General features: G+C 44.5%; 1 protein-coding gene across 1 annotated transcript in view; it reads right to left on the minus strand.

Annotated features, from left to right (window-relative positions):
- Window positions 1–24149, minus strand: part of LOC133381586 (zinc finger protein 883-like) — a 60818-nt gene that overhangs the window by 27095 nt on the left and 9574 nt on the right. The window contains exons 5-6 of the mRNA XM_061620892.1: window positions 13190–13316; window positions 10184–11142 (exon numbers count right to left, since the gene is read on the minus strand). Of these exons, the coding sequence (XP_061476876.1) occupies window positions 10184–11142; window positions 13190–13316 (1086 nt within the window). The remainder of the gene's footprint in view (window positions 1–10183; window positions 11143–13189; window positions 13317–24149) is intronic.

Here is a 24149-nt window from a genome sequence, read left to right on the forward strand (position 1 = left end):
TGGGTGGCAACACTGGGGCCCAAGAGGCATCTGGTTGGCCACTGTGAGAACAGGATGTTGGACTAGATGGGCTATTGGCCTTATCCATCAGGCTCGTCTTATGACGCCTGTCTAACTACACACGGGCCTTAGAAGAGCAATCAAAGTGTTGGCCCTCATGTGTAAAGCAGTGAAATGTAAAGAATGTGTTTTGAGCTGTGGAAAAGGCTGCACAGGAGTGTCTTCCCATAAAAGGTGAAAGGAGCCCATGGATTTATTTCAAAACTGACAGAGGGAGACCAAATTGGGACGCATCCCGTTAATCCTTACCCAGTGGCTTCTGTCTGGTGTCCAGTGGAGTCCTCTCTGCCTCAGGGAAATGAGTGGCGATTTCTGCAAAGAGATTCTTTACCTGAAATGTTAATGAGGATTAAAAACATTGAATGGGGAGGATTAGGATGGCAGAGGCAACAATCCAAGGGAGTTGGGCAGATAATACAGTATTTTAACAATAGCCTCCATGTGATGCGTCCTTCCCTGGCTCTCCCTGTCAGGTTCCTACCTGTCTCTAGGCACCACCAGGGACTCCACCAGTCCGGACCGCTCTCTCTTATGATTTCTCTCCCCGCTCTAGCACAGATCTCAACAGATCCCCCTGCTAGGCAACCACCAGTAACGTCCCAATACTAGTATTCCCAGAGACTCTGAATACTGGTATTGTTATTCTCTTCACCGCTGCCACCATTTGTTACAGTTCCCCTTCAGCCTTGGTCATTACCTTACCCTCCCTTCTGGTCTGTGAAACCCCAGCCAAGGATCAGGCCTTTGGTAAACCAAATTAAGTATTTATTACAGATAACAAAGCTAACAAGATTAACAAGATTTCTTCTTAAGGCACATAAGTTTTACTCAATACTAATCCGAACTCCACCTCCCTCCTGGTAAACAACTCTCTAAACCCCACCAAGCAATCCACTCTTTCTCTTCTCCCCCCAGATTCCAAAATTCACCATCTCACATTCACCCAGATTTACCTGTCATCCTTTCATTTATACTGTCAGCCATTTTAAACATTCAGCCAATCATCAAGCATTCTATTGCCCATTCACTCCCCCTCCTCTTTCACTACTTACCATGTATACTCTAAACAACCAGCACTTACCATATATACACTAATATATAGGAACATCACACCGCCCTCACATTTTTTGTCCCTTGGGACTATCCAAATGAAACTCTCTCTCACCCGCTGCTCTGCTTGCTTCTTGTCCTCTGCCTGGTTCAGAAGAAAACCTTCGGCCAGGGCCACCGCCTGGGAACTGGTCTCCGCTCCACATTCCCTCACCCAGCTCTCCATCTCCGGTGGAAGGACAGCCAAGAACTGCTCCAGCACCACCAGGTCCAGCATCTGAGCTTTCGTGTGCCTTTCTGGCTTCAGCCACCGACGGCAGAGATGGTGGAGACGGCTGCAAAATTCTCGGGGGCCATCAGCCTCCTGGTAGTAGAAATGCCTGAACTGCTGCTGCTGCACATCTGAGCTGAGGGTGTCCTCCTCAACCAGGACCTTCTGCATGGCTTTTTCCCAGAATTCCCCACTGCTCCATGCCTGGGTGATAAGGAAACCTCTTCCCGCTTCGAGGCCAAACGAGTATTCCCCTTCCATCTTTGATCTGTGCTCCAAGGGAAAAGCTAACAGGGCCGAAAGAACTCCTTCGTCTTCTGCCAATTTCTGTCTCGTGGCTGTCCTAAATTACAGGAGCTACCAGGTCCTGCAAAGCCAAGATGTTGTTCTGTTAGAATGGTTACACTGTCAGGATGGGAAAAAGTGGGGATGAGTCTGGCTAGCAACCAGGCGCTGATCCTCAAAGTAAAACTAGACAAGGCTGGGAGATGTTTCCCCACTAGGGTTGCCAGGTTACTGGCCTGTGACTGATCCTGTATCTTTAGGAGAAGAGAAAGTCAGCCAAGTGCAGGTGTTCTTGCAACTCTGTAATGGGAAAAACCACAAGGTGGAATTCTCCCTTCCCCCTGCACAACTTTGAAAGATACAGAAGACCTCTGGGAGGCTGGGCCTAGCAACCAAGAGGTCTTCTGTATCTTTAAAGGTTGTGCATGGTGAAGGGAGAATTTCACCTTGTGGTTTTTCCCATTACAGGGTTGCAAGAACACCTGCACTTGGCTGGCTTTCTCTTCTCCTAAAGATACAGGATCAGTCTCAGGCCAGGAACCTGACAACCCTATCCCCCACATTGGAGCCAAGGATTAAAGCCATCAGTCTGGTTGAGGGTCAAAAGGTGCCTGTGCCTTACCACTCCTTCCCTGCCATGCACCCTCCCTTGGTTGGGCTTTCTTGTCCTTTCTTAACCCAAGAAGGGTTAACAAGGCTCCCAGCCACAGCCTCTTTCAACCTTGAGGGCCTCTGGCTCAGTGGTAAGGGACCTGCTCTGCATGCAGAGGGTCTCAGGTTTGATCCCCCACATTCCCAGTTAGGGCTTGGAGTGTCTGAAACCTTGGAGAGCCTCTTCCGGTCGCTGACGACAAAACTGAGATAAATGGACCAAACATCTGACTTGGTACGAGGCAGATTCTCATCTGCCTATCTTGCTACGACTGCAACCAGTTGCTGCCATCTTCTCCTCTAGCCTCACTTACTACATTGAACTTGGGTTAAGTAAGGGCCAACAGCCAGCTGAAGAAATCTTAGTTGATCCACTATCTGATTGAATTTATGTTACTGCAATTTTTTTTTACTTAGAATTATTTGCTGCAAAACAAAACAAAATTCTTTCCCTGCATCCAAGATCTGCTATACTGCTTCTATAGAGAGAGGCTTTATTCTCCTCACAGTTGATCTCACACTGGCCACTCGCCATATCCATGGCCTAATCCAACAGAGATCTCTTTATGTCCTCACTTGCAAATCCTTCTTGGCAATTAAACGGTATGAGGGGGGTTGAGAGTGTTGAAGAAGCTATGAGCAATGCCGGGGAGTCTAGCCCAAGAGGCTAGACTCCTAGCAGGGGCACCCAAGGCGGAATGGTCAAAGCTGAAACACCAGACTAAGATGCATCCAAACTCAGAGGAAGGCAATGGTAAACCACCTCTGAACACCTCTTACCACGAAAACCCTATGAACAGAATATCCAAAATGCAACCTCTTGGAGGTCGCTGATTCATAGGGTCGCCATAAGTCATAGTCGACTTGGAGGCACATAACAACAAATTTAAGAATAAGAACCTGTTTTTGTTTTAGTTTCCGTTTAACATCACACATTTGTTTCCTTTCCCTCGAGGTGTGCTGCATTTGATTACTTTTAATACAAGACCGCCAGCAGTTTCAGGAGCGCTTTCTATTCAACCTCGAGGCTTACATGTCTGAACCGGCACACGCGTGTCGGTCAAGAGCACTGATAATACAGCTGCGTGATTAATGGTTCAGGGAGGGGGCATCAACAGGGGATTCACTGATGAAATCAGCATTGCAAATCTACTTTAAGTCCCCCCCCCGGGGCCTCCTGGCTTTGCAAAGAGAAGATCCTCTCTCTGCTTTGGGTATTCTGGTGGATCCTGGAAGAATCAGCTGAGCAGGTCCCCTAGGCACCCTCCTCTTACAGCCCTGGGGGCTCCCCTTCGACCCAATGCACAAAATCAGGTGGAGGGGGAGAGACTCACCAGATTTCAGAAGTACTTGGAAGAAACAAAGGCCCCTTTCTCCTACCCCACCCCCCCCAAATGAGAAGGCAGGAAGGAAGGGACTTTGCAGGGAGGTGCTTTTGCTCTGGAGGATCCTCCCCCTTCTTTTCCTGTCTAGGAGATTCATGCAGCTCATTTTAACCCTTAGCATGCCGTCCAGGATGAGCAACTCTTTCTGGGCCTGGTTGAGACTCCTCCCCGACACTTCAGGTCCCCAAACGAACCTGGCCGTGCACAGAGGGCGGAGTTCGGACAACAGCAACGCAAAGAGGCTTCTCCAAATTCCTCCTTCCCCTAATGCTCTTAATCTCTAGATTAGAAGCTCCCATGGAGAGCCCAAGCGAAGGACAGGAGGAGGATCCTGCAAGGGGGACTGTGGAGTCTGGGCGCCCCCTTTGCATTGGGGAGTCCTTCGATGCCGGAAGGGGACTTCGGAATATTTCCTGACCCTTTTCTCTCGCCTCCCCCCCCCCCAATAGATCTTTTCCCAGTTTTTTCTCACTTTTGAACTCTTGGTTCCTGACCAAGAAAAGAGACCAGCAGCCCTCTACTTCAGGTTCCCATTTGCACGCTTGCACTTGCGGGGCAGACGCATCATGCCCAAAGGGGACGGGGCTCCTCTGCCTCCAAACCGCTCTAGTCCCTGCTTGCATACATACCACCATGCATTTAGAATACCCCCTCCCCCGAAAATAGAGTCATAGGAACTGGAATTTGTGGTGAGTGATGGAAATTGTAGCTCTGCGGTGGGTAGCTCTGTGGTGGGGGAACAGCGGCAGCACTAGGGGACTGAAGAAGACCTGCCCTGGGAGATGACTAAATTGTGAACTAAGTGCTTGATGTTCACAATCATCTGCTCCGACGGGCTTGGAGAGGCCCCGTGTGGAGCCACGATGAGCATCTGTGCAAACAAGGCGGAGTGGGCCTCTGATTTTCCCGGTTGTGGGGGTCACATGCAGTCCCCCATCAACCTCAACATGACGGCCACCCTCTTTAGCCCCCAGCTAAAGCCAGTCCTGCTCTCTGCTCACAACCTGCCTCCCGGAGAGATGCTCCGCCTTCAGAACAATGGACACAGAGGCCCGCCGAGGCTCGAGTCCTGGAGCCTTGCAGCCGGCGGGCACTCCCACCCCCTGGAGGAAGGAGAGGCAAGAGAAATGGTGGCAAACTGCACCAGGGGAGCGATAACCTTTTACCTGCTTGTCGCCCTCCTCCATGGTCAAGATAATTTCAGTTTTCTGACACTTTCATAGAGCGGGGAGGGCGACTTACAGGCTTCCCTTGGTGAATTCTGACTTTTATACTGTGTTTATGGATATTGGTTATGTATTTTGCTTTGTAAATTAATTTCATATGTTTTTTTATTGTACCTTGTGTATTCTATTGTAAACCGCTTTGAGATCTTTTAGACAGTAAGCGGTCTATAAATGGAAATAATAATAATAATAACAAATTAATCTTGGGAGTGGTGCTTTACACATATGTATATAGCGTCTAGTCTCTTTGTATTCCTGTCCCCCGTTCCACCCCCTACACACTTGTGCTTCTCTGAAGCAGTGGTCTGTGGCCCACAGTTTGAAAAATGCTGACTTAGAAGGTTGCCTGCATATTTTGCTTCATAACTTTCCTTCTAGGAGGGCTAGAGACCCCAGTTGGACCATTTTAATCTGGTCCTGGTTGCTCGTGAGATGCTTATTAAGGGAACTTTTTCCTGTCCTGATGGTGTAGTAATTCTATAACAGAACAATGTCCTCACTTTGTAGCAAAGGGACTGTGTAGCGAAAAAGGGAGTGTGAAGAGCTCCAAAAAGATCTCCCAAAACTGAATGAATGGGCAGTAAATGGCAAAAAAATAATGAAAGGAATTATTTTATTTATTTATTTATATCCCACCCTTCCTCCCAGCAGGAGCCCAGGGCAGCAAACAAAAGCACTAAAAACACTTTAAATAATCATAAAAAGACAATAAAATGTTGTTGTTTTGGGCCTCCAAGTCGACTGCGACTTATGGCGACCCTATGAATCAGCGACCTCCAAGAGCATCTGCGTTGCATTTTGGATATTCTGTTCATAGGGTTTTCGTGGTAGGAGGTGTTCAGAGGTGGTTTACCATTGTCTTCCTCTGAGTTTGGATGCATCTTAGTCTGGTGTTTCAGCTTTGACCATTTAGCCTTGGGTGCCTCTGCTAGGAGTCTAGCCTCTTGGTCTAGACTCCCGACGACATTGCTCTTAGCTTCTTCAACACTCTCAACCCCCCTCACCACGTTAAGGCATTAAAATACATTAAAATAAAACAACTTTAAAAACATTTTTTAAAAGCGTTGAAGTTTTCCCCCGAAAGTTTAAAAAAACATTGTTTTTTTAAAAAAGATTTAAAACATATTAAAAAGCAATTCTAACACAGAAGCAGAATTGAAAATGAACTGCCAATATCATAATGCTGTTATACAAATCTGTAGTGTGACCATGTGTGTAATATATTGTGTACAGTTCTGGTCACCTTGCTGGAAGAGAGCTTTTCGCATGCCATGGACTGCAAAAAAGACAAATAATTGGGTTTTAGAACAAATTAAACCAGAACTGTCACTAGAAGCTAAAATGATGAAACTGAGGCTATCATACTTTGGACACATCAAGGGAAGACCTGATTCACTAGAAAAGATGATAATGCTGGGAAAAACAAGGGAATAGAAAAAGAGGAAGGCCAAACAAGAGATGGATTGATTCCATCAAGGAAGCCACAGACCTGAACTTACAAGATCTGAACAGGGTGGTTCATGACAGATGCTGTTGAAGGTCTCTGATTCATAGGGTCACCACAAGTCATAATCGACTTGAAGGCACATAACAACAAGAGCTGGAAAAGATTTTTTCTCATCTAAAAGGCCCCACATGTAACTTTTCCTCATTGGTAAGTGTCTCCTCTCTCTTGAATATTTTGTTTGCCCTTTTCTGAATCTTTTCCACCCTCATAATGTCCTTTTTGAGGCAATCACATTCCTTCTGCCTCATTCAAAATTGTGGCCAAACTAACGCCAGAGCTTTGAAGCTCAACAGATATTGAGGCCACCGTTGGGGAACTGGGAATAGCAGGCAGTCTTTTTGTAGCTTTTCTTAACAGGGCAAATTCAGATTTGGCTTCTTTGGGGGGGAAAAACAGCCAGCAGAAAACAATAGCCCTTTATTGCTTTTCCAACACAGATATTGGCATGCTTGGCTTTGGTTTCAGGTTGACATGAGGACTAGCTGCTTCAAGGAGTTCTTCCACCAACCCCTTTGTGGAAAAATGTTGTACATATAACTGTATTTTATTTCTATTTATAAATATATTTGTGTGCCGCTACTTCATGTAAAAACATCAAAGCGGTTTACAAGTTAAAAGAAAAAGTACATTGAAACCCATTAAAAATACAGTAAAAGCAGAAGTCATCAATTGCAAAAGGGCATCTTATGTTTGCATTTTGAAGGAAAAGAAATATTCTGTGACCTCTGTGGCTCTCAAAAGTTCGAGGCCTTGTACTGTCACTGTCTTACAAGCCTGTATAGCAGTAGCTGCTTAGTGCCAGGTTCTGAGAGGGGCGAAAGAGACACAATGGCTTTGAGGGTTTATTAGGCAGGGATCAGGGAAATTCATTCCAATTGATCTTTGGAGGCAGGAGACTCTGATTGGCTCGAGGGCCTAGTCCGTTGGGAGTTAACTGACATGGAGGGACTCTGATTGGCTGGAAGGCCTAGTCTGTTGGGAGTTAACTGACATGGAGGGAGACGGTTGAGGGGAAATGAAGGGAGCTGAGGAGGAAAGTCTGAGGGAAGACGGGATGGAGAAAAGCCCAGGGCTGAATATCAACACCCAGCGTCGGTGTGGGGAAGGGGAGAGCCGCTGGCTTAGTTGGTTGAGAGGCTGCCCTGTGGAAACATTTTGCCTGAGGAAAGTGGCACAAGTGGTCAGGGTTGGAAAAATCTTTCAAGCAGCCAGAAGTACCACCAGTGGAGCTTTGGGGTATAGAGGCAAATTGTCCCCAGTAGCTGGACTGGGTTGTGGGAATATTTGGCTGTGGTGGAGGTTTAGGGAATTTGGCCTGAGGGAAAAGCCCCTTGAAGGCTGTTGTCAGCAAAGGGGTCTCTTTGAGTCTTCTTCAGAAACTGTCAACAAGCACCTTTGAGGCCCCAAATCTAAGTATCCGTATTCCCTTTGGAACACAGTATCCCTTTACTAAACCAACCACCTTAGTTAATTAGTTTGTAGAACATCCTTAGTTCATCTTGTCTCCAGTATCGGTGTCCATCTCATGTCTAAGCTTCCTACATGAGCTACCAGTAGGTTTTCCAAGCTTGCTTTATTTATTTTATTTTATTAAATTTATATCTCGCCCTAGAAGGATCCCAGGGCGGCAAACAAGAACACTAAAGACACTCTAAAACATCTTCAAAACATATTAAAACAAAACATCTTTAAAAACATCTTTTAAAAAAAGCTTTAAAAAGATCTTAAAGAGCAATTCCAGCACAGACGCAGACTGGCATAAGGTCTCTATTTAAAAGGCTTGTTGAAAGAGGAAGGTCTTCAGCAGGAACCAAAATGATAACAGAGATGGCACCTGTCTAATATTGAAGGGGAGGGAATTCCAAAGTGAAGGTGCCACAGCACTAAAGGTCCGCATCCTATGTTGTGCAGAACGGACTTCCTGATAAGATGGTATCCGCAGGAGGCCCTCACCTGCAGAGCGCAGTGATCGACTGGGTATATAAGGGTTAAAACAGTCTTTCAGGTATCCTGGTCCAAGCTGCATAGGGCTTGTAGTGTATTTTACTGTGCATGATTACCGTGTGCAAGAGGACATGGACAAAGAAAGAAAGAGATGGAGCCTGTCCTGGTCCAATTAGAGAAATATTGGGGTTCAGTGTGAGAGCAACTTGAGTAGGTGTGAGGGGAATAAAACCTCCATATATATACACATATATACATACGTACTCACTCTCTCTCTCCTGGGTTGTTGTGAGTCGAAAAGACTGGCAAATTTAAACCACTATTGTGTACTGCCTTCAAGTCGATTCCGACTTATGGCGACCCTATGAAGAGGGGTTTCATGAGGCTGAGAGGCAGTGACTGGCCCAAGGTCACCCAGTGCGCTTCATGGCTGTGTGGGGATTCGAACCCTGGTCTCCCAGGTTGTAGTCCAACACCTTAACCACTACACCACTTACAAATAGTAGGGGGTGGAGGGGATGGTTCAGATGAGAACTCGTGTGCAGAACTTGTATGTAATACGGGAACATGGATTGCATTCAGCTTGTATACCCCACCCTGGCAAGCCCACCCCAGAAGACACCCACACACTGGATTTGCTGAGGACTTACTTGTAAAGTTCAAAATTTATAGGCCTGAATGCCCTGGCTGCATCCCAGATTGTGTTTTCTTTGATTTTTTTGGTTGGGATTTTTTCATGATTCCAAATCTGCCTTCCCCACACTTTTCCTCCAGTTCAAAATTGGGGACAGAAGGGTTAAAGAAGCACCTTTTTTAAATTATTGCTTTTTTAAGATATTACTCTTACATCTCTTCCACCTTTTCTCCAAGAAGCTCAAGGTGGCATTCACAGGTCTCCCTTTCCCAATGTTATCCTCACAACAATGCCCTGGGCTCCTGCTGGGAGGAAGGACGGGATATAAATCAAATAATAAATAAATAAACAACCTTGTGAGGTAGGCTAGGCTGAGAGACAGTGGTTGGTCAAAGGTGACCCCTGTAGCTGAGTGGTAATTTTAACCTGGTCTCCCAGATCCCAGTTCTGTTAATATCCCTCCACTTTATTCCACATTCTGGAAAGTAGACATATAAATTAATAAGTTGGGATAGGGAAATATTTCCATATGACTTGTAATTCATTGGGGCCCTTGTTAACAGTCCTGTGTGGCATCTTTAAAAGTAATCCAATTCAGGCTGAAATCATGTACATACATATCACGAACAGATCCCATGGAATTCAGTGGGGTTTACTTCTGAGAAATGTAAGGTGATGAAGCCACATTAGAAATTGTAACAGCAATTCTGAAGCATGATAATTATTGTTTTTTTAAAAAATTATTAAATTTGTTAGTCACTTTTCTTCACAGAAGTGAACCCAAAGCAACTTCCAATCCATAAGATTGACACTGAGATGCTAAGTATTTATATAACTGTAATGTTCAAGTGTCCACTGTTCATTTGCAAAGGAGGAGGATAAGAAGAGAACAAGAACAGGCAGAAATCACACGTTTGTCCTAGCAGCGAAGCAAGGAGCCCTTCTGAACCAAAGTAAGCCACTTTTCAGTTTAGTTAGATTCTGAGTATTTCTATAGCTGCAATGCTTAAGTGTCCACAGTAATTTTGCAAGACAGAAGGATGGGGAGAAAACCAGAATAACTAGGCCACACCTCCTTTACCTCATTGGATGCAGCTCCATGACCCCTTAAGCAGACCTGTGAGCTCCAGTGACCATCAGCCGCCACTGCTTTTACGTTTTTTCTCCTACATGAATTCTTTGATGATGACGGACACCTGAGCTCCTAGTAAAGCTCTTTCCACATTCCAAACATTGATATGGTTTCTCTCCACTGTGAATTCTTTGATGGGTTGTGAGATGGTAGCTCTGATTGAAGCTCTTTCCACATTCCAGGCATTGGTATGGTTTCTCCCCTGTATGAATTCTTTGATGGGAAGTGAGACTGGAGCTGTGATTGAAGCTCTTTCCACATTCCAAGCATTGGTATGGTTTCTCCCCAGTATGAATTCTTAGATGGGAAGTGAGGTGTATTTTGGAGATGAAGCGTTTTCCACATTCCAAGCACTGATATGGTTTCTCCCCTGTATGGATTCTTTGATGGGAAGAAAGAATTTTCTTCCATCTGAAGATCTTTCCACATTCCAAGCACTTATATGGTTTCTCCCCTGTATGGATTCTTTGATGGGAAGTTAGGTGGGAACTGTGTCTGAAGCTCTTTCCACATTCTAAACATTCGTATGGTTTTTCCCCTGTATGAATTCTTTGATGGGTTGTAAGATGGCAACTCTGATTGAAGCTCTTTCCACATTCCAAGCATTGATAGGGTTTCTCCCCTGCATGAATTCTTTGATGGGAAGTGAGATTTTCCTTCCAGCGGAAGGTCTTTCCACACTCCAAGCATTGATATGGTTTCTCTCCACTGTGAATTCTTTGATGACGACAGAAGTCTGTGCTTCTGTTAAAGCTCTTACCACATTCCAAGCATGGGTATGGTTTCTCCCCACTGTGAATACTTTGATGGGCACTGAGATGAACGGTCTGACTGAAACTCTTTCCACATTCTATGCATTGATATGGTTTCTCCAAACTGTAAATTCTTTTATGGAATCTCTGACTGAAGCTCTCCCCACACTTTAAATATTTATATGACTTCACTGTGTGGATTTTGTCGTTGTCTCCCATATTCTTGGTTTCCAATTTGCCACCTTCTGCAATGGAGACAAGAACTGATTAAACCCTTAGGAGGAAATGAAACCTCAGATTATTGAACAATGCCATAGAAAGCTCATGATAAAGAAAGAACTAACTGAAGGGATTCAGATGGGAAGTAGATCTTATTGCAGAATTAACTTTTTCTGTTGACAGGCATTAACTGACAGCTAGAATTCTACAGATTGTTGGATGTGGACCATGAAGACAAGTGTTCAGCTTCCATCCCAGGGATGAAACTCACTGGGTAGTCTTAAACCAATCATTCTCACTCTTATTCGAGCCTACCTCACGAGGTGGTTGTGCATGTTAATGGAACAACCACATGCATTCTCTTCTGAATTGTTACAATCAATGAAAATATATAAGTATAATAAAATAAAAAGGCTAGGCCCCATCATTCACTATCCAAGGATATCATTTGCATGCAGAAGACTCCAAAGCCAACCCCTGAGTTCTCCAGCAAAGCATTTGTGGGAAGCCTCCTACCCATGGGCCTAATTCGGTGTGGCAGGATTCCTAATGTGGCATGCAAGATAGTTTTCACCCAAACTGTGTTGCCTGGTACAGGCAGCTGAAAATGTGGCTGTGAATGAATCATCAGGAGCTTAAAATGCTCTCCCTATTGTTCCCTGTCAAGCCGGGCTCTCTCTCAGTGCTGATCAACTGATTAGCCTGACAAGGAGCCCCAACAGTTTTCAGCTGCATTATGAGTTCCCCATTAGGAGCTGCCTAATGGACTCAAATGGGGTTCTCAGCATTGATCAGCTGATGGACACTTAAAGTCATCGCTTTGAAGTCTGATTGCAAGAGATCTGAATATAATGTGCAAGAGCTGATTGGTACTAACAGCCATCCCTGGGGCATTCAAGAGGCAGCTGGACAGCCACCTGTTGGGTATGCTTTAAGTTCGATCCCTGCATTGAGCAGGGGGCTGGACTCAATGGCCTTTATAGGCTCCTTCCAACTCTACGGTTCTGTGATACCATTTGAAAGTGCTAATCAGCTGATTGGCTCTGACAGCCTGTCTTCAAAGGGGTTCAGCGAGCCCCTTTCACATTGTTACCTGATGTCATACTGATGTCAGCAGTTTGACAGGTAGTCATCCTAGCCCACCTGTGCAAGTTGGCTCACAGGGGTGGGAGAAGGAAGGATCCGGACTACCAGCCAGATCTAGTTTCGAACCCCTAAACTAAAGGATGGAGTTGTTGGATGTGCTGGGCATGAGACTTTGGAGAGATGCTGCCTGGCAGTACAGACAATAGTGGGCGAGATAGGCCAATGGCTACACCAGAGCTATTCTGTCAGGCTTCTCAGATTCTACGATGGCTCCAGTCTGTATTCAGCACATTGTTCCATATCAAGCTTAGTAAATGGGAAACATAATAGTGACAAATTCAACATAACTGCCTATAAAACCCAGTGAAGCCGAAATATCCGTATCTATCTATCTATCTATCTATCTATCTATCTATCTATCTATCTATCTATCTATCTATCTATCTATCTATCTATCTATCTATCTATCTATCTATCTATCTATCTATCGGAGGGGGGAAGGTACATGCTACCTACTTGAACAAGAGTCTTGAATTTGAGAGGATGTGCAGAGTTCCTAGCAGAATCTCTGCAGCATTGTTGGACTCCTGATCAGATGTTTCCAGGAAGGCAAAAGCCTCACATATTTATGGGAATCTGAGAAAGGAAAAGCCCACCTATTTTTTGAGATGAATTGTTGTTTGGCCCAGTCCTGAAATATACTCCATCTCTGATGTCAGTGTTCTCTTTGGCCCCTTCCACTTCCATAACTCTGAAATTTACACTTCAAGAAGCCTGGCCAGTTCAGAGCAGTCTGACCATTGGTTGTGTGGAGGATGTGTACTGAGAGACAAAATAGTAGATAACTGTCCACTGAAGGTTACTGTAGGGGGTTTAGTTTTCCAGATGCTGAGGATGGTGCTATGGAGCCAGATCAGAATATTGGGATTCATCACATATTTAAATAACTGGATTTCACAACAGATATCATCAAACATGGAGCCTTACTAAGAGAAGCCACAATTCTACAATTCTCCTCCATGACTTCCTTATGCAGCACTTGCTGGTCAGGATCCAGCAGGGCCCACTCCTCCTCTGTGAAATGCACAGCCACATCCTCAAAGGACACTGGACCCTAAAAGAAAAAGAAACATTTCCTCCTCAAAGATCATCTTTCTAATGCAATTGCTGTATCGCGTACTTTAATAACGGACATTTATATTTTAATCTTCATATAACTGGTTTTTATATTTGGTGAATGTATTTATTAAACTGATATCCTGCCCTTCTAAATGAAGCTCAGGATAGAAAACAACTAGCGGTAAAACAAAGCAAAAAACCTTAAAAACAAGCATCTTAAAAACAATTTCAATACAGATTTAGACTAAAGATCTCAACTTAAAAGGCTTGTTGGAAGAGGAAGGTCTTCAGTAGGCACCAAAAAGACACCAGTGACAGCACCTGTCTAATATTGCCTCCGAATGAGATGGGATGTACAGGAGGCCCTCTGTGATGTTCATGTATTAGTGTATATATGGTAAGTGCTGTTTGTATAGGAGATACATGGTAAGTGGAATGAAAGAGGAGGGGGGAGTGAATGGGCAGTAGAATGCTGGATGATTGGCTGAGTGTTTACAATGGCTGAGGGTATAAATGGAAGGATGACAGTTAAATCTGGGTGGACGGTGAACCTGAAGGGTAACAAATGGTGGCAGCGGTGAAGAGAATAACACCACAAGTATTCAGAGCAAACCAGGATTATCTGCATTGATACAAAGGGATTGGGACAGCTTAAGCACGCAGTCACAGAGGTAACCTGATAGAGAGACTCAGGCAGAGTCTCTGGGAATACGGGTTATAGGATGTGACTGGTGGTGCTGCCTAGCAGGGGGATCTGGTGAGGTCTATGCTAGAGCGGGGAGAGAAACCATAAAAAAGGACAGTCCGGACTGGTGGAGTCCCTGGTGGTGCCTAGTGACAGGCAGTAACCACAAGCAGGTAGGAACCTGACAGGGAGAGCCAGGAAGGGCGTCACATGTGGTGGAAGTAGCGGTGGGATACGAACAAAGGAGACTACATCACAGGTGTTGGCTGTAGCGGTGGTACGAATACTAGAGAATCCCTAACAGTGGTGTGGCAAACAGAAATAACAAAACAAGATTACTTGTGAGAGTGACTGGTAAAGAGTGTGTGGCAAAGAGTGAGTGAACTCAAACACCATGGCTGAATATATAAAAATGAAAAGAGAGGAGCTGGTGGAGAAGTGCATAACATTAAATTTACCTCACGAGGGTAAAGGGGTAGATGAATTGAGGGTAGCACTTATAGGATTTGCAACTGCCCAGCAAAAACAACCTGTCAGGGAAGAGACCCCAGAAGGATACTTAAGCAATCCCGCTTATATAGAGTATTTGAGAGAGAAGTTAAGATGGGAGGCTGAGGAAAAAGATAAACAGCGAGAGTTAGAAACTGAGAAGTTGAGGATGGAAACTGAGAGATTGAGGATGGAAGCTGATGGGAAAGATAAACAGCGAGAGTTAGAAACTGAGAAGTTGAGGATGGAAACTGAGAGATTGAGGATGGAAACTGAGAGAATGAGAGTGGATGCTGAGATACAAGGGGAAAGATTAAAATTGGATAGAGAGAAATTTCACTCTGAGGAAACAAGGAAAGACAGAGATGGAGCAAAAATAAAAATTACTCCAAAGGACTTTGCTGTGTATGAGCCTGGTCAAGATCCTCAAATTTATCTCACAACCTTTGAAAAGGCAGCTCAGTTGTGGGGGCTACCTGAAGATAAATACATGCAGTATTTATCAAACCTGTTCAAAGGGGAATTGGCAGAGGTATACCAATATTTCCCCTCAGACAGGCCCGTCACCTATGCTGAGTTTAAAGAGGCAGTCTACAAAAGATTCAGACTGGGACCTGACTATTTTAGAAAGTTATTCCGAAACTGTCAGATCCAAGCAGGGAGGTCTTTTGTTGAACTGGGAGCAAAGCTGATGGATATATTTGGAAAGTGTATGAGTAGTGCCAAAGCTCAGTCTGTGGAGGAGGTGAAAAACCTCATGATATTGGATCAATTATACCATCAGTTACCACCAGAAATAAGGCTCCTGGTCAAAGACCGTTCCCCTACATCGGTGCAGGAGGCCGCAGAGATGGCGGATCACTTTGCCTCCAATAGAACTGGCTGGGTGGGGAAAACATCAAGAGATTTTAAACCCAGACCATATAGTGGCGGCAGAAAGGATGTGGTACCACAGCGAGTGAGTCCTCCAGTAAAATCTGAAGGGCACAGGACACCCCAGAGTGGATCTGTGTACCCTAAAACAGAGGAGAAATTATGCTATAAATGTGGTAGACCGGGGCACCTACGTTTTCAATGTGAGGTTGCCAACCCCATTAGTAATCCTGCTCAGGCAAGGGCAGTAAAAATAGAACCAAAAGATCAAACCACGAAAAAGGTTCAGTTCTGCCAGATAAACTGGACAGAAGTAACAGACCTTGATTCAAGTCTGAGAGAGGAAGTGAGTGTACAAGGGGCAAATTATTGGGCATTGCTTGATACTGGTGCCGCTCAGATGTTACTGAGGCCAGATTTAATAAAATCTGAGGAAATATTACTTCAGGAAACGGTGACTATTCAAGGAGTGAGGGGTAGACCAGAAAGCTTGCCTATGGCCCTAGTGAAAATGGAGTGGAGAGGCCGAGAGGGCAAATATAAAGTAGGTATTAATGCCCAACAACAAGAACCAGTGATACTGGGAAGAGATGTTATGGGGGCACAAGGGAAAATATATGTGGTGACCAGACAGCAACTTGGCAGAGAAACAGAAGCCATGTTAAAAGGGGCTGAAGGAAACAGGGTGGAATCTGTTTGCGAGCCTCAGGTCACCATAGCAACCCTTCGCAGGCCTGCTGAAGGAGACAAACTGTATCAACTGGTCTCTGGGGAAGACACAGAGCATTTCAGAGAAGAACTGGATAAGGATACCAGTTTGAATCAAATAAAGGAGCAAGCCCTGACCCAACAGATTCCTTTCACTGACAAACTGAGGAATCAAGTTGTGTGTGAGAATGGGATTTTAAATAGACTGTGGATGCCTGCTGAGAGAAAGGATGAATGTGAACCAGTGAAGCAATTGATAGTACCTAGCAAATACAGAACCAGATTGCTAGAGGTAGCCCACGATGTCCCATGTGCAGGACATCTGGGAATAAAAAAGACCAAGAGGAGATTGGCTGCGCACTATTATTGGCCAAACATCTCCAAAGATGTAAAACAACATTGTCTATCTTGTGGTATATGCCAAAAGGTGGGAAAAAGTGGAGTAAAGACTAAGGCACCCTTAAAGCCCCTTCCTATAATTGGACAACCCTTTTATAGAGTGGGAATAGATTTGGTGGGCCCTTTTTCCAAACCCACAAGGCATGGCAAGAAATATCTAGTGGTGGTGGTGGATTTTGCCACCAGGTACCCAGACGCAGAAGCACTAAGATCTGTAGAAGCCCCTGTAGTGGCAGAGGCTTTATTAAAAATCTTTATGAGGCTGGGTTTCCCTCATGAAGTGCTGACGGATCAAGGCAGTGTATTCATGGGAGAAGTGATGCAATGTATGTGGAAATGTTGTGGTCTAAAACATCTAAAGACCACTACTTATCATCCCGCCACTAATGGGCTAACAGAGAGATTCAATGGGGTTTTGAAGGGCATGATAAGAAGCTATGTTCAAGATCACCCACAAGACTGGGATGAACGTTTGGGATGCTTCTTATTTGCATACAGAGAAGTCCCTCAAGAGTCAACAGGCTTCTCACCCTTTGAACTGATGTTCACTAGAAAAGTGAGGGGACCTTTGGAACTGTTAAAAAATTCATGGGAAGGAACCCTGGGAGAGTACAAAACATCTGTAGTAGATTTTGTATTGGAATTCCGCAATAAATTAACATCAATGATGGAGATGGTGAAAAAGAATTTGAGTCAAGCTCAGCAGAAGCAAAGTTACTGGTATGACAGAACAGCCAGGGAACGTGTGTATGATGTGGGAGATATGGTTATGGCGTTCATACCCAGGAAACATGACAAATTACAGGCTAACTGGGAAGGACCATATACCATCAGAGAAAGGCTTGACACAGTGACGTATGTAATCACCACAGACCAATTAAACAAAAGCAAAGTGGTTCATGTAAATATGTTAAAGCCTTACCATACCAGGGATGCAAAGGTGTTGCAAGTTACCTTATTCCCTGAGGGAAGTGGGCCTGAACTTCCGGATCTGGTACAGGAAAGCAAAGACAAAGGAGGGGTAGATCAAGTGGAATGGTCAGAGGAGGTGAAGGAGGAAGTAAAGGAAGAGATTCTGAGAGTTTTGAAAAACTATGGGAATCTCTTCAGCAATAAACCTGGCCGAACCAGTATAGCCAAACATTCCATTGATACTGGAGATCATGCCCCAATCAGATCTATGCCGTACCGTGTGAATGGGAAAGTTTTGAGTGAGATCAAAAAGGAGGTCGAAGATATGCTGGAACTAGGAGTGATCAGGGAATCTATCAGTCCCTGGGCCTCAAGTATTGTCCTGGTTCCGAAAAAAGATGGAACGACAAGGTTTTGCATTGATTATCGGCTAATCAATAAAATTACGGTCCCAGATGTGTATCCTATGCCCAGGGTAGACGCAATGTTAGAGTTATTGGGGGCAGCAACCATTATCTCTACGTTAGACCTCTGTAAAGGATTTTGGCAAATGGAACTAGACGAGCAATCCAGAGCCAAAACTGCCTTCAGTACACCAGATGGGTTATATGAGTTTGTGACCTTACCCATGGGACTAAGGAACTCACCAAGTTCGTTTCAGAGGCTAATCAATACTGTGTTGCAAGGCATGGCAGATTTTGCAGTGGCCTATATCGATGACGTGGCCATTTTTAGCAAGTCGGTGCCTGAGCATGTCCAACACCTGACAACAGTATTAGAGGCATTAAGAAAGGCAGGCCTCACAATAAAAGCAAAGAAATGCCAGTTTGGGTTGAAGGAGGTGGTCTATTTAGGACATAAGGTGGGGAGTGGGAAAATCACCCCCTTATGGAGCAAGGTGGAGGCAATACAAGCGTGGCCTATCCCCTTAACCAAAAAGCAAGTTAGGGCATTTCTAGGTATGGCTGGTTTTTATAGGAAGTTTGTGAAAAATTTTGGGGAAATCGCAACCCCCTTGCATGAATTGACAAAGAAAAAGTGTTCTGAGCGTGTGGTATGGACGGATGAATGTCAGAAGGCTTTTGATCTGCTGAAGCAAGCCTTGTGCCAAGGACCCATATTAATAGCACCAGACTATGAGCAACCATTCATCGTGGCTACGGATGCGTCAGACCTCGCGCTGGGAGTCGTCTTGCTGCAGGAGAGAGAAGGCACCAGACATCCAGTGGTGTATCTGAGTCGCAAGCTGACGCCGAGGGAGAAAAACTATTCGTCGGTCCAAAAGGAGTGCCTAGCGGTTGTGTGGGGACTGAATAAGTTGCGCCCATACGTGTGGGGACGAAGATTCACGGTAACAACGGATCATCGGGCCTTGTTATGGTTACAGACTATGAAAAACCATAATACTATGCTGCAGAGGTGGTCCTGGGCCCTACAAGACTATCAAGTGGACTTCCAGTTCATCAAAGGCAAGGACAATGTATTGGCTGATGGACTGTCAAGGCAGGTGGCTGGGACTGCAGTGACGTGACCAGACGGAGGAGAAGATGGCTGACGGCACTGGTCGCATACTGACTGAGCTCCCTCTCTGATAAGTACTTTTTTGGGTCCCTTAAATTCATGCAGTTAAAGAATCTTTATTGCTCTGGAGAGTAGTAACATCATCTATCTCATTCCAGAGGCATAACTTTAAATGTTTTATTTTCTCTCTTAAGTAAAGTACTCCCTAGTCTTGAGAGAGCGGACTGTGATGTTCCTCTGTTAGTGTATATATGGTAAGTGCTGTTTGTATAGGAGATACATGGTAAGTGGAATGAGAGAGGAGGGGGGAGTGAATGGGCAGTAGAATGCTGGATGATTGGCTGAATGTTTAAAATGGCTGACAGTATAAATGGAAGGATGTCAGGTAAATCTGGGTGGATGTGAGGTGGAAGGTGGATGTGAGGTGGAGTGTGGACGTTAGAGGGTTGTTTGGTGGGTTTATGAGAGGAGAGTGTGGAGTTCGGATTAATACTAAGACCAGTACCTCAGGAATAGATGTAACCATATGCTTAAGTGCCTTTTAAAGTAATCTTGTTATCTTTGTTATTTAATAAATACTTTTGGTTTACCAAAGGCCTGATCCTTGGCTGGGGTTTCACAGACCAGAAGGGAGGGTAAGGTAAATACCAAGGCTGAAGAGTGACAAATGGTGGCAGCGGGGAAGGGAAGAATAACACCACAAGTATTCAGAGCAAACCAGGATTATCTGCATTGATACAAAGGGATTGGGACAGTTTAAGCACGCAGTCACAGAGGTAACCTGATAGAGAGACTCAGGCAGAGTCTCTGGGAATACGGGTTATAGGATGTGACTGGTGGTGCTGCCTAGCAGGGGGATCTGGTGAGGTCTATGCTAGAGCGGGGAGAGAAACCATAAAAAAGGGCGGTCCGGACTGGTGGAGTCCCTGGTGGTGCCTAGTGACAGGCAGTAACCACGAGCAGGTAGGAACCTGACAGGGAGAGCCAGGGAAGGACCGTCACACGGACTTATAGCATTGCTACGAAAACCTGCTCTCCTCTCTCTCTCCCATGTTATTACGGATACACCTGCACCCACCGTGGGTGGCGACGGTTAAGGGATGATTTGAGAACTAAGCCAACCAAGGTCACAAGATAAGACAAGATAAGGAACCAAGGAAAGGAAAGGAAAGGGAAAAAAAGCAAAGGCTCCAACGCCCCCGCCTTGACTCCTTTAACTCTGTAACAAGTACAGATCAGTTCCAGCTGCCATTCTCCTTCATTTCTTGCATAATTTCCCTCTGTCACAAGTTTTAAGTGCCACTAGAAATATGGTACTAACAAGGAAAAGACTTAAAGATCTGCAAGTGATTGAAGCGTCCACACTTGAGCTACAACCTAAGATCACCCATTTTTTCTCACTTGAGACTGCTGGCCAGAACAAAGACGTTCATTCCCACTCTCTGCCTCTGGTTCCTTCCACTTCACTGGATTGGTCCTTGGACCATACAAACTCTATCTATAAATTGAATGATGGAAATTCTTCCATACCAAACCTAGCTAAAGAATTAGAAGAGGCCGATATGCAACGCTCACTCCAGCCAATTCCTTCCAATCCAATCCTGGATCCAATCCAATCCATCTTATTCGAATCCGATTCAGAGTCTACCAGACCCTCAAAGCAGTCACAAAATTCCTCTTTGGACTTAAATAAATCCGGTGATACCACAAAAGGAAATATTAACCCTGAGACAGCTTGGCTCCTTCTAATTTTAGAAGAACTTGGACTCATTAAGAATTTTATCTCTGAATGTAATGCGTTACTAGTTACTCTGGTTGGAGCTGCTAAAGACTTACAGCAAGGAAAAGACACCGTAGAGATCAACTCTCCTTACACGGATTTAAAGAGAGTTCCTTCTCCACCGAACAGGATATATAACCATCCTCATCACCCTCGGAAACGACCATATAAACGAAAACATGACGCCGGCCGAAAAGGGAAAACTCTACACATCAAAAAGAAGTCTAAGAATATTAAAAACTTTAAACACTCGAAAAATAATAAGTTAAATTTCAAACCTCTTTTCGATCTACTCGATGCCTGCTCTAATCCATCTTCCAAATTGCCTACGATGACAAAATCATCAAAAAAAACAAAGAAAAAACTTTCTCCTGGGCCAGGCCCTTCAACCCAGTCCCCCCAAATGGAAGAGATTCCTCTCTTATCGACGACGCAACATGCTCGAGATGTAAGATCTCCTTGCTTTTCTTCCCCTCCGTCTATGCGGAAAATACACCTACGGCCATCTTTGCCAAAGATGCCTTGGAACCTGATCTTGATCCAAAAGAAACTGGTTCTGTTCTCCCTCCCCAAGCCATCACAATTTTTGCAGCAAAACCAGCGCAAGCAGTTCCGCTTGAAACTTCTGGACTCTTTGCTTCCCGGCTATTTTCACCTTGCTGACATTCTTCACATTGCTTACCTTCCATATGGCTTCAAATCCTTACGTGCTATTATCTCATTCACAAAGCCACAGCATGTAAATAAACTGTATGATCATAGAAACCTGTTAGCAAGTTGTGGAATCCACATCACAAGGTATTTTATAAATATGTGTCCCCCTCAACCTCTGTTTAATTTTCGTTTACATTGCCCTGCTCATTCCCAAAAAACTGTAGCAGACCCAGCCAAATAACAAATCGAGCCAGCAATCCCTTCCCCCTCTCCCATCTTGGTAACACGTGAGGAAACCCAATTGTATCAGCAAGGCTCCTCTCTAACCTCTTTGGAGGAGTCCCTAGAGTCAGAAGACATCCAACTCCTGGAGTCCTTTGGCGATCTCCCAAAGTCTGAACAATCTGCAATCATCAGAAGATTGGACCGCCTGAAAGCTAGCCTATTCTTTCTCCTACCTGAAAATAACAAGCAAGCTGAAATTGGTGAGACGCCTCAATCGCCTAGATCAACTGATAAGATCACAAATACATCCGTCCCCCCTTCATCTTCTAATTCCCATCCTCAGAGATGTTCTACCAGCCAAATTACAGTTGAAATTTCTAGACCCCTTCCTCCTAACCCACTCCATACTTGTGGGCCTATGATTACCGGTAACCATCCAAACAATATTTCTATACCTTTGAATGGAGTAACGTGGACAACCTCTCGCTATCTTGACCCGAATGAATTGGGCTCCCAACTAAAGCAGAGGTGCCCATCTGAGTATCCATCATACACTCCCAGCCAAATATTTAAAAATGGTTGTATTCAGTACTCAAATCTAGATCAAATCACTTATTTGAATAAACCCTCAGCTTGACCACTTACAAATCTTCCTGGCACTATTGTAACACCGATAGAGCCTCCAGTTCTGTCTCCCTTCCCAACCCCACGTATAATCCCAAACTTAATGGCTTTAGAGTCTTCTCATTTAACAAAATTAATATCCTGGAACATAGCAGGATGGAAGAATAAATTGGGCGACCCAGAGTTTATTAACTACCTTAAAACTTTTGATATCATCTGCCTTCAAGAAACCTGGCTTCTAAATGATGACCTAATCTTTCTTGAGGGCTTTACGAGTTGGGCTAAGTCGGCAAAGAGAACGTCTAATAGAGGCCGTGGTAGTGGGGGTATAGCCATTTTGGTTGCGACTTTTTTAGACATCCAAAGGGCTGAATTACTAGACACTGAGCTGGATACCTGTCTGGCCCTTAAGTTAACAATTCCAGGTAATCCGCCTTTTATCTTTATTAACGTGTACTTCCCTCCCCAGCAACCTAATCTAGCCTCCCAAACTTGGCTAGATTTTAATGATTTTATCGATGAACTTATGAGTGACTATCCTCTGAGCCTTTTTCTTTTTAGCGGTGATTTTAACGCAAGAATGGGAACAAACTACCCCAAAATCTATGATAACCTTACCTTCACTTCGAGCGATACAACCTTACCCCCTCGGTCTTTGAGAGATAAAGTCATTAATAAAAATGGCCAAAATCTTTTTCAATTTATAATTAAGTTTCAACTGTTCTGCTTCAATGGTTCTTACCTAGATTCCTCCCAGGGCTATTTTACTTTCCTTTCAGACAAATGAGCCAGCGTGGTAGACTACATTTTGGGCTCATCCACCCTGTCCTCCCTTGTAAAGGAGTTTGCAGTGGAGGATAGGATGGATAGCGACCATCTCCCTATAAAACTCACTTTCCAAGGGCCTTTCCATACTATTAATGCGTTCTCGCATGTCCCTTCGATAAATAACCTCCCTGGGTTGAAACGTCTTAGATGGTCAGATAAAATGGCATCCAAAGTCAGTTGCATACTGAATTCTCCCGAGATGTCCGAGCTTCGTCAACTGGCCCTTACATCTCCAGAGAATATATACAAGATATATGAGGACATTGTCGTTGCCCTCAAACCAATAATGACCACTACAGTTAGAAATAGAACACGTAAGGGTTATAATCTTTGGTATGACAAGGACTGTGAGCTTAGTAAAAAGGCCCTTTCTGTTCAGATTAGGGCCTTAAAGTGCGACCACTCCGCAACTGCTCTGTCCCGTTTGCTTCTTCAAAAAAAAATCTCATAAAAATCTAATTAAGGAGAAAAAGAACTCTTTTTTTGCCAACAGCTGGCGTGAATTGGGATTGGCGGTTCTTCAGAAAAATGACCCAGAGTTCTGGAGACTGGTACAAAGTGGCATGATTTGCAATCCTATTGCCTTAAATTCTCCAATTCCCTCGGCATCTTGGGTCTCTCACTTCCGTAAAATCTTTGGGAAAAAAGAAAACCCTAATCTAGCCATTGATTCCTCTCCCCTCCCAGTTTGGCCACCTGTTAGCTGCGCGGAAGTTAAAGAACTAATATCTACTCTCCGCCCTGGCAAAGCTTCCGGGGAGGACTTGTTACCTCCAGAATTATTTCTGGCTGACCCCGATTGGTGGAGTCCCATTCTGGCTGCTTTATTTTCTAAAATAAATACCACAGGCATCATTCCTTCGGGCTGGTGTACCAGTATTGTGGTGCCAATTCATAAGAAAGGAGACCCCGCTAATCCATCAAACTACAGACCAATTAGCTTATTAGACGTAACATCTAAAATATATGGTCGTTCTCTTTTGAATAAATTAACAGATTGGGACATAAATCACTTCTTCATCCATGTCGAACAAGCGGGCTTCAGGAAAGGCAGGAATACCCTTGATCATGTCTTTGTGTTACTCCATCTCATAAACAAAGTTAAATCCAGGGCTTACAAATCCCTCTAC

This window comes from Rhineura floridana, chromosome 3 (genome assembly GCF_030035675.1).
Source record: "Rhineura floridana isolate rRhiFlo1 chromosome 3, rRhiFlo1.hap2, whole genome shotgun sequence".
In the NCBI taxonomy this organism is placed as follows: Eukaryota; Metazoa; Chordata; class Lepidosauria; order Squamata; family Rhineuridae; genus Rhineura; species Rhineura floridana.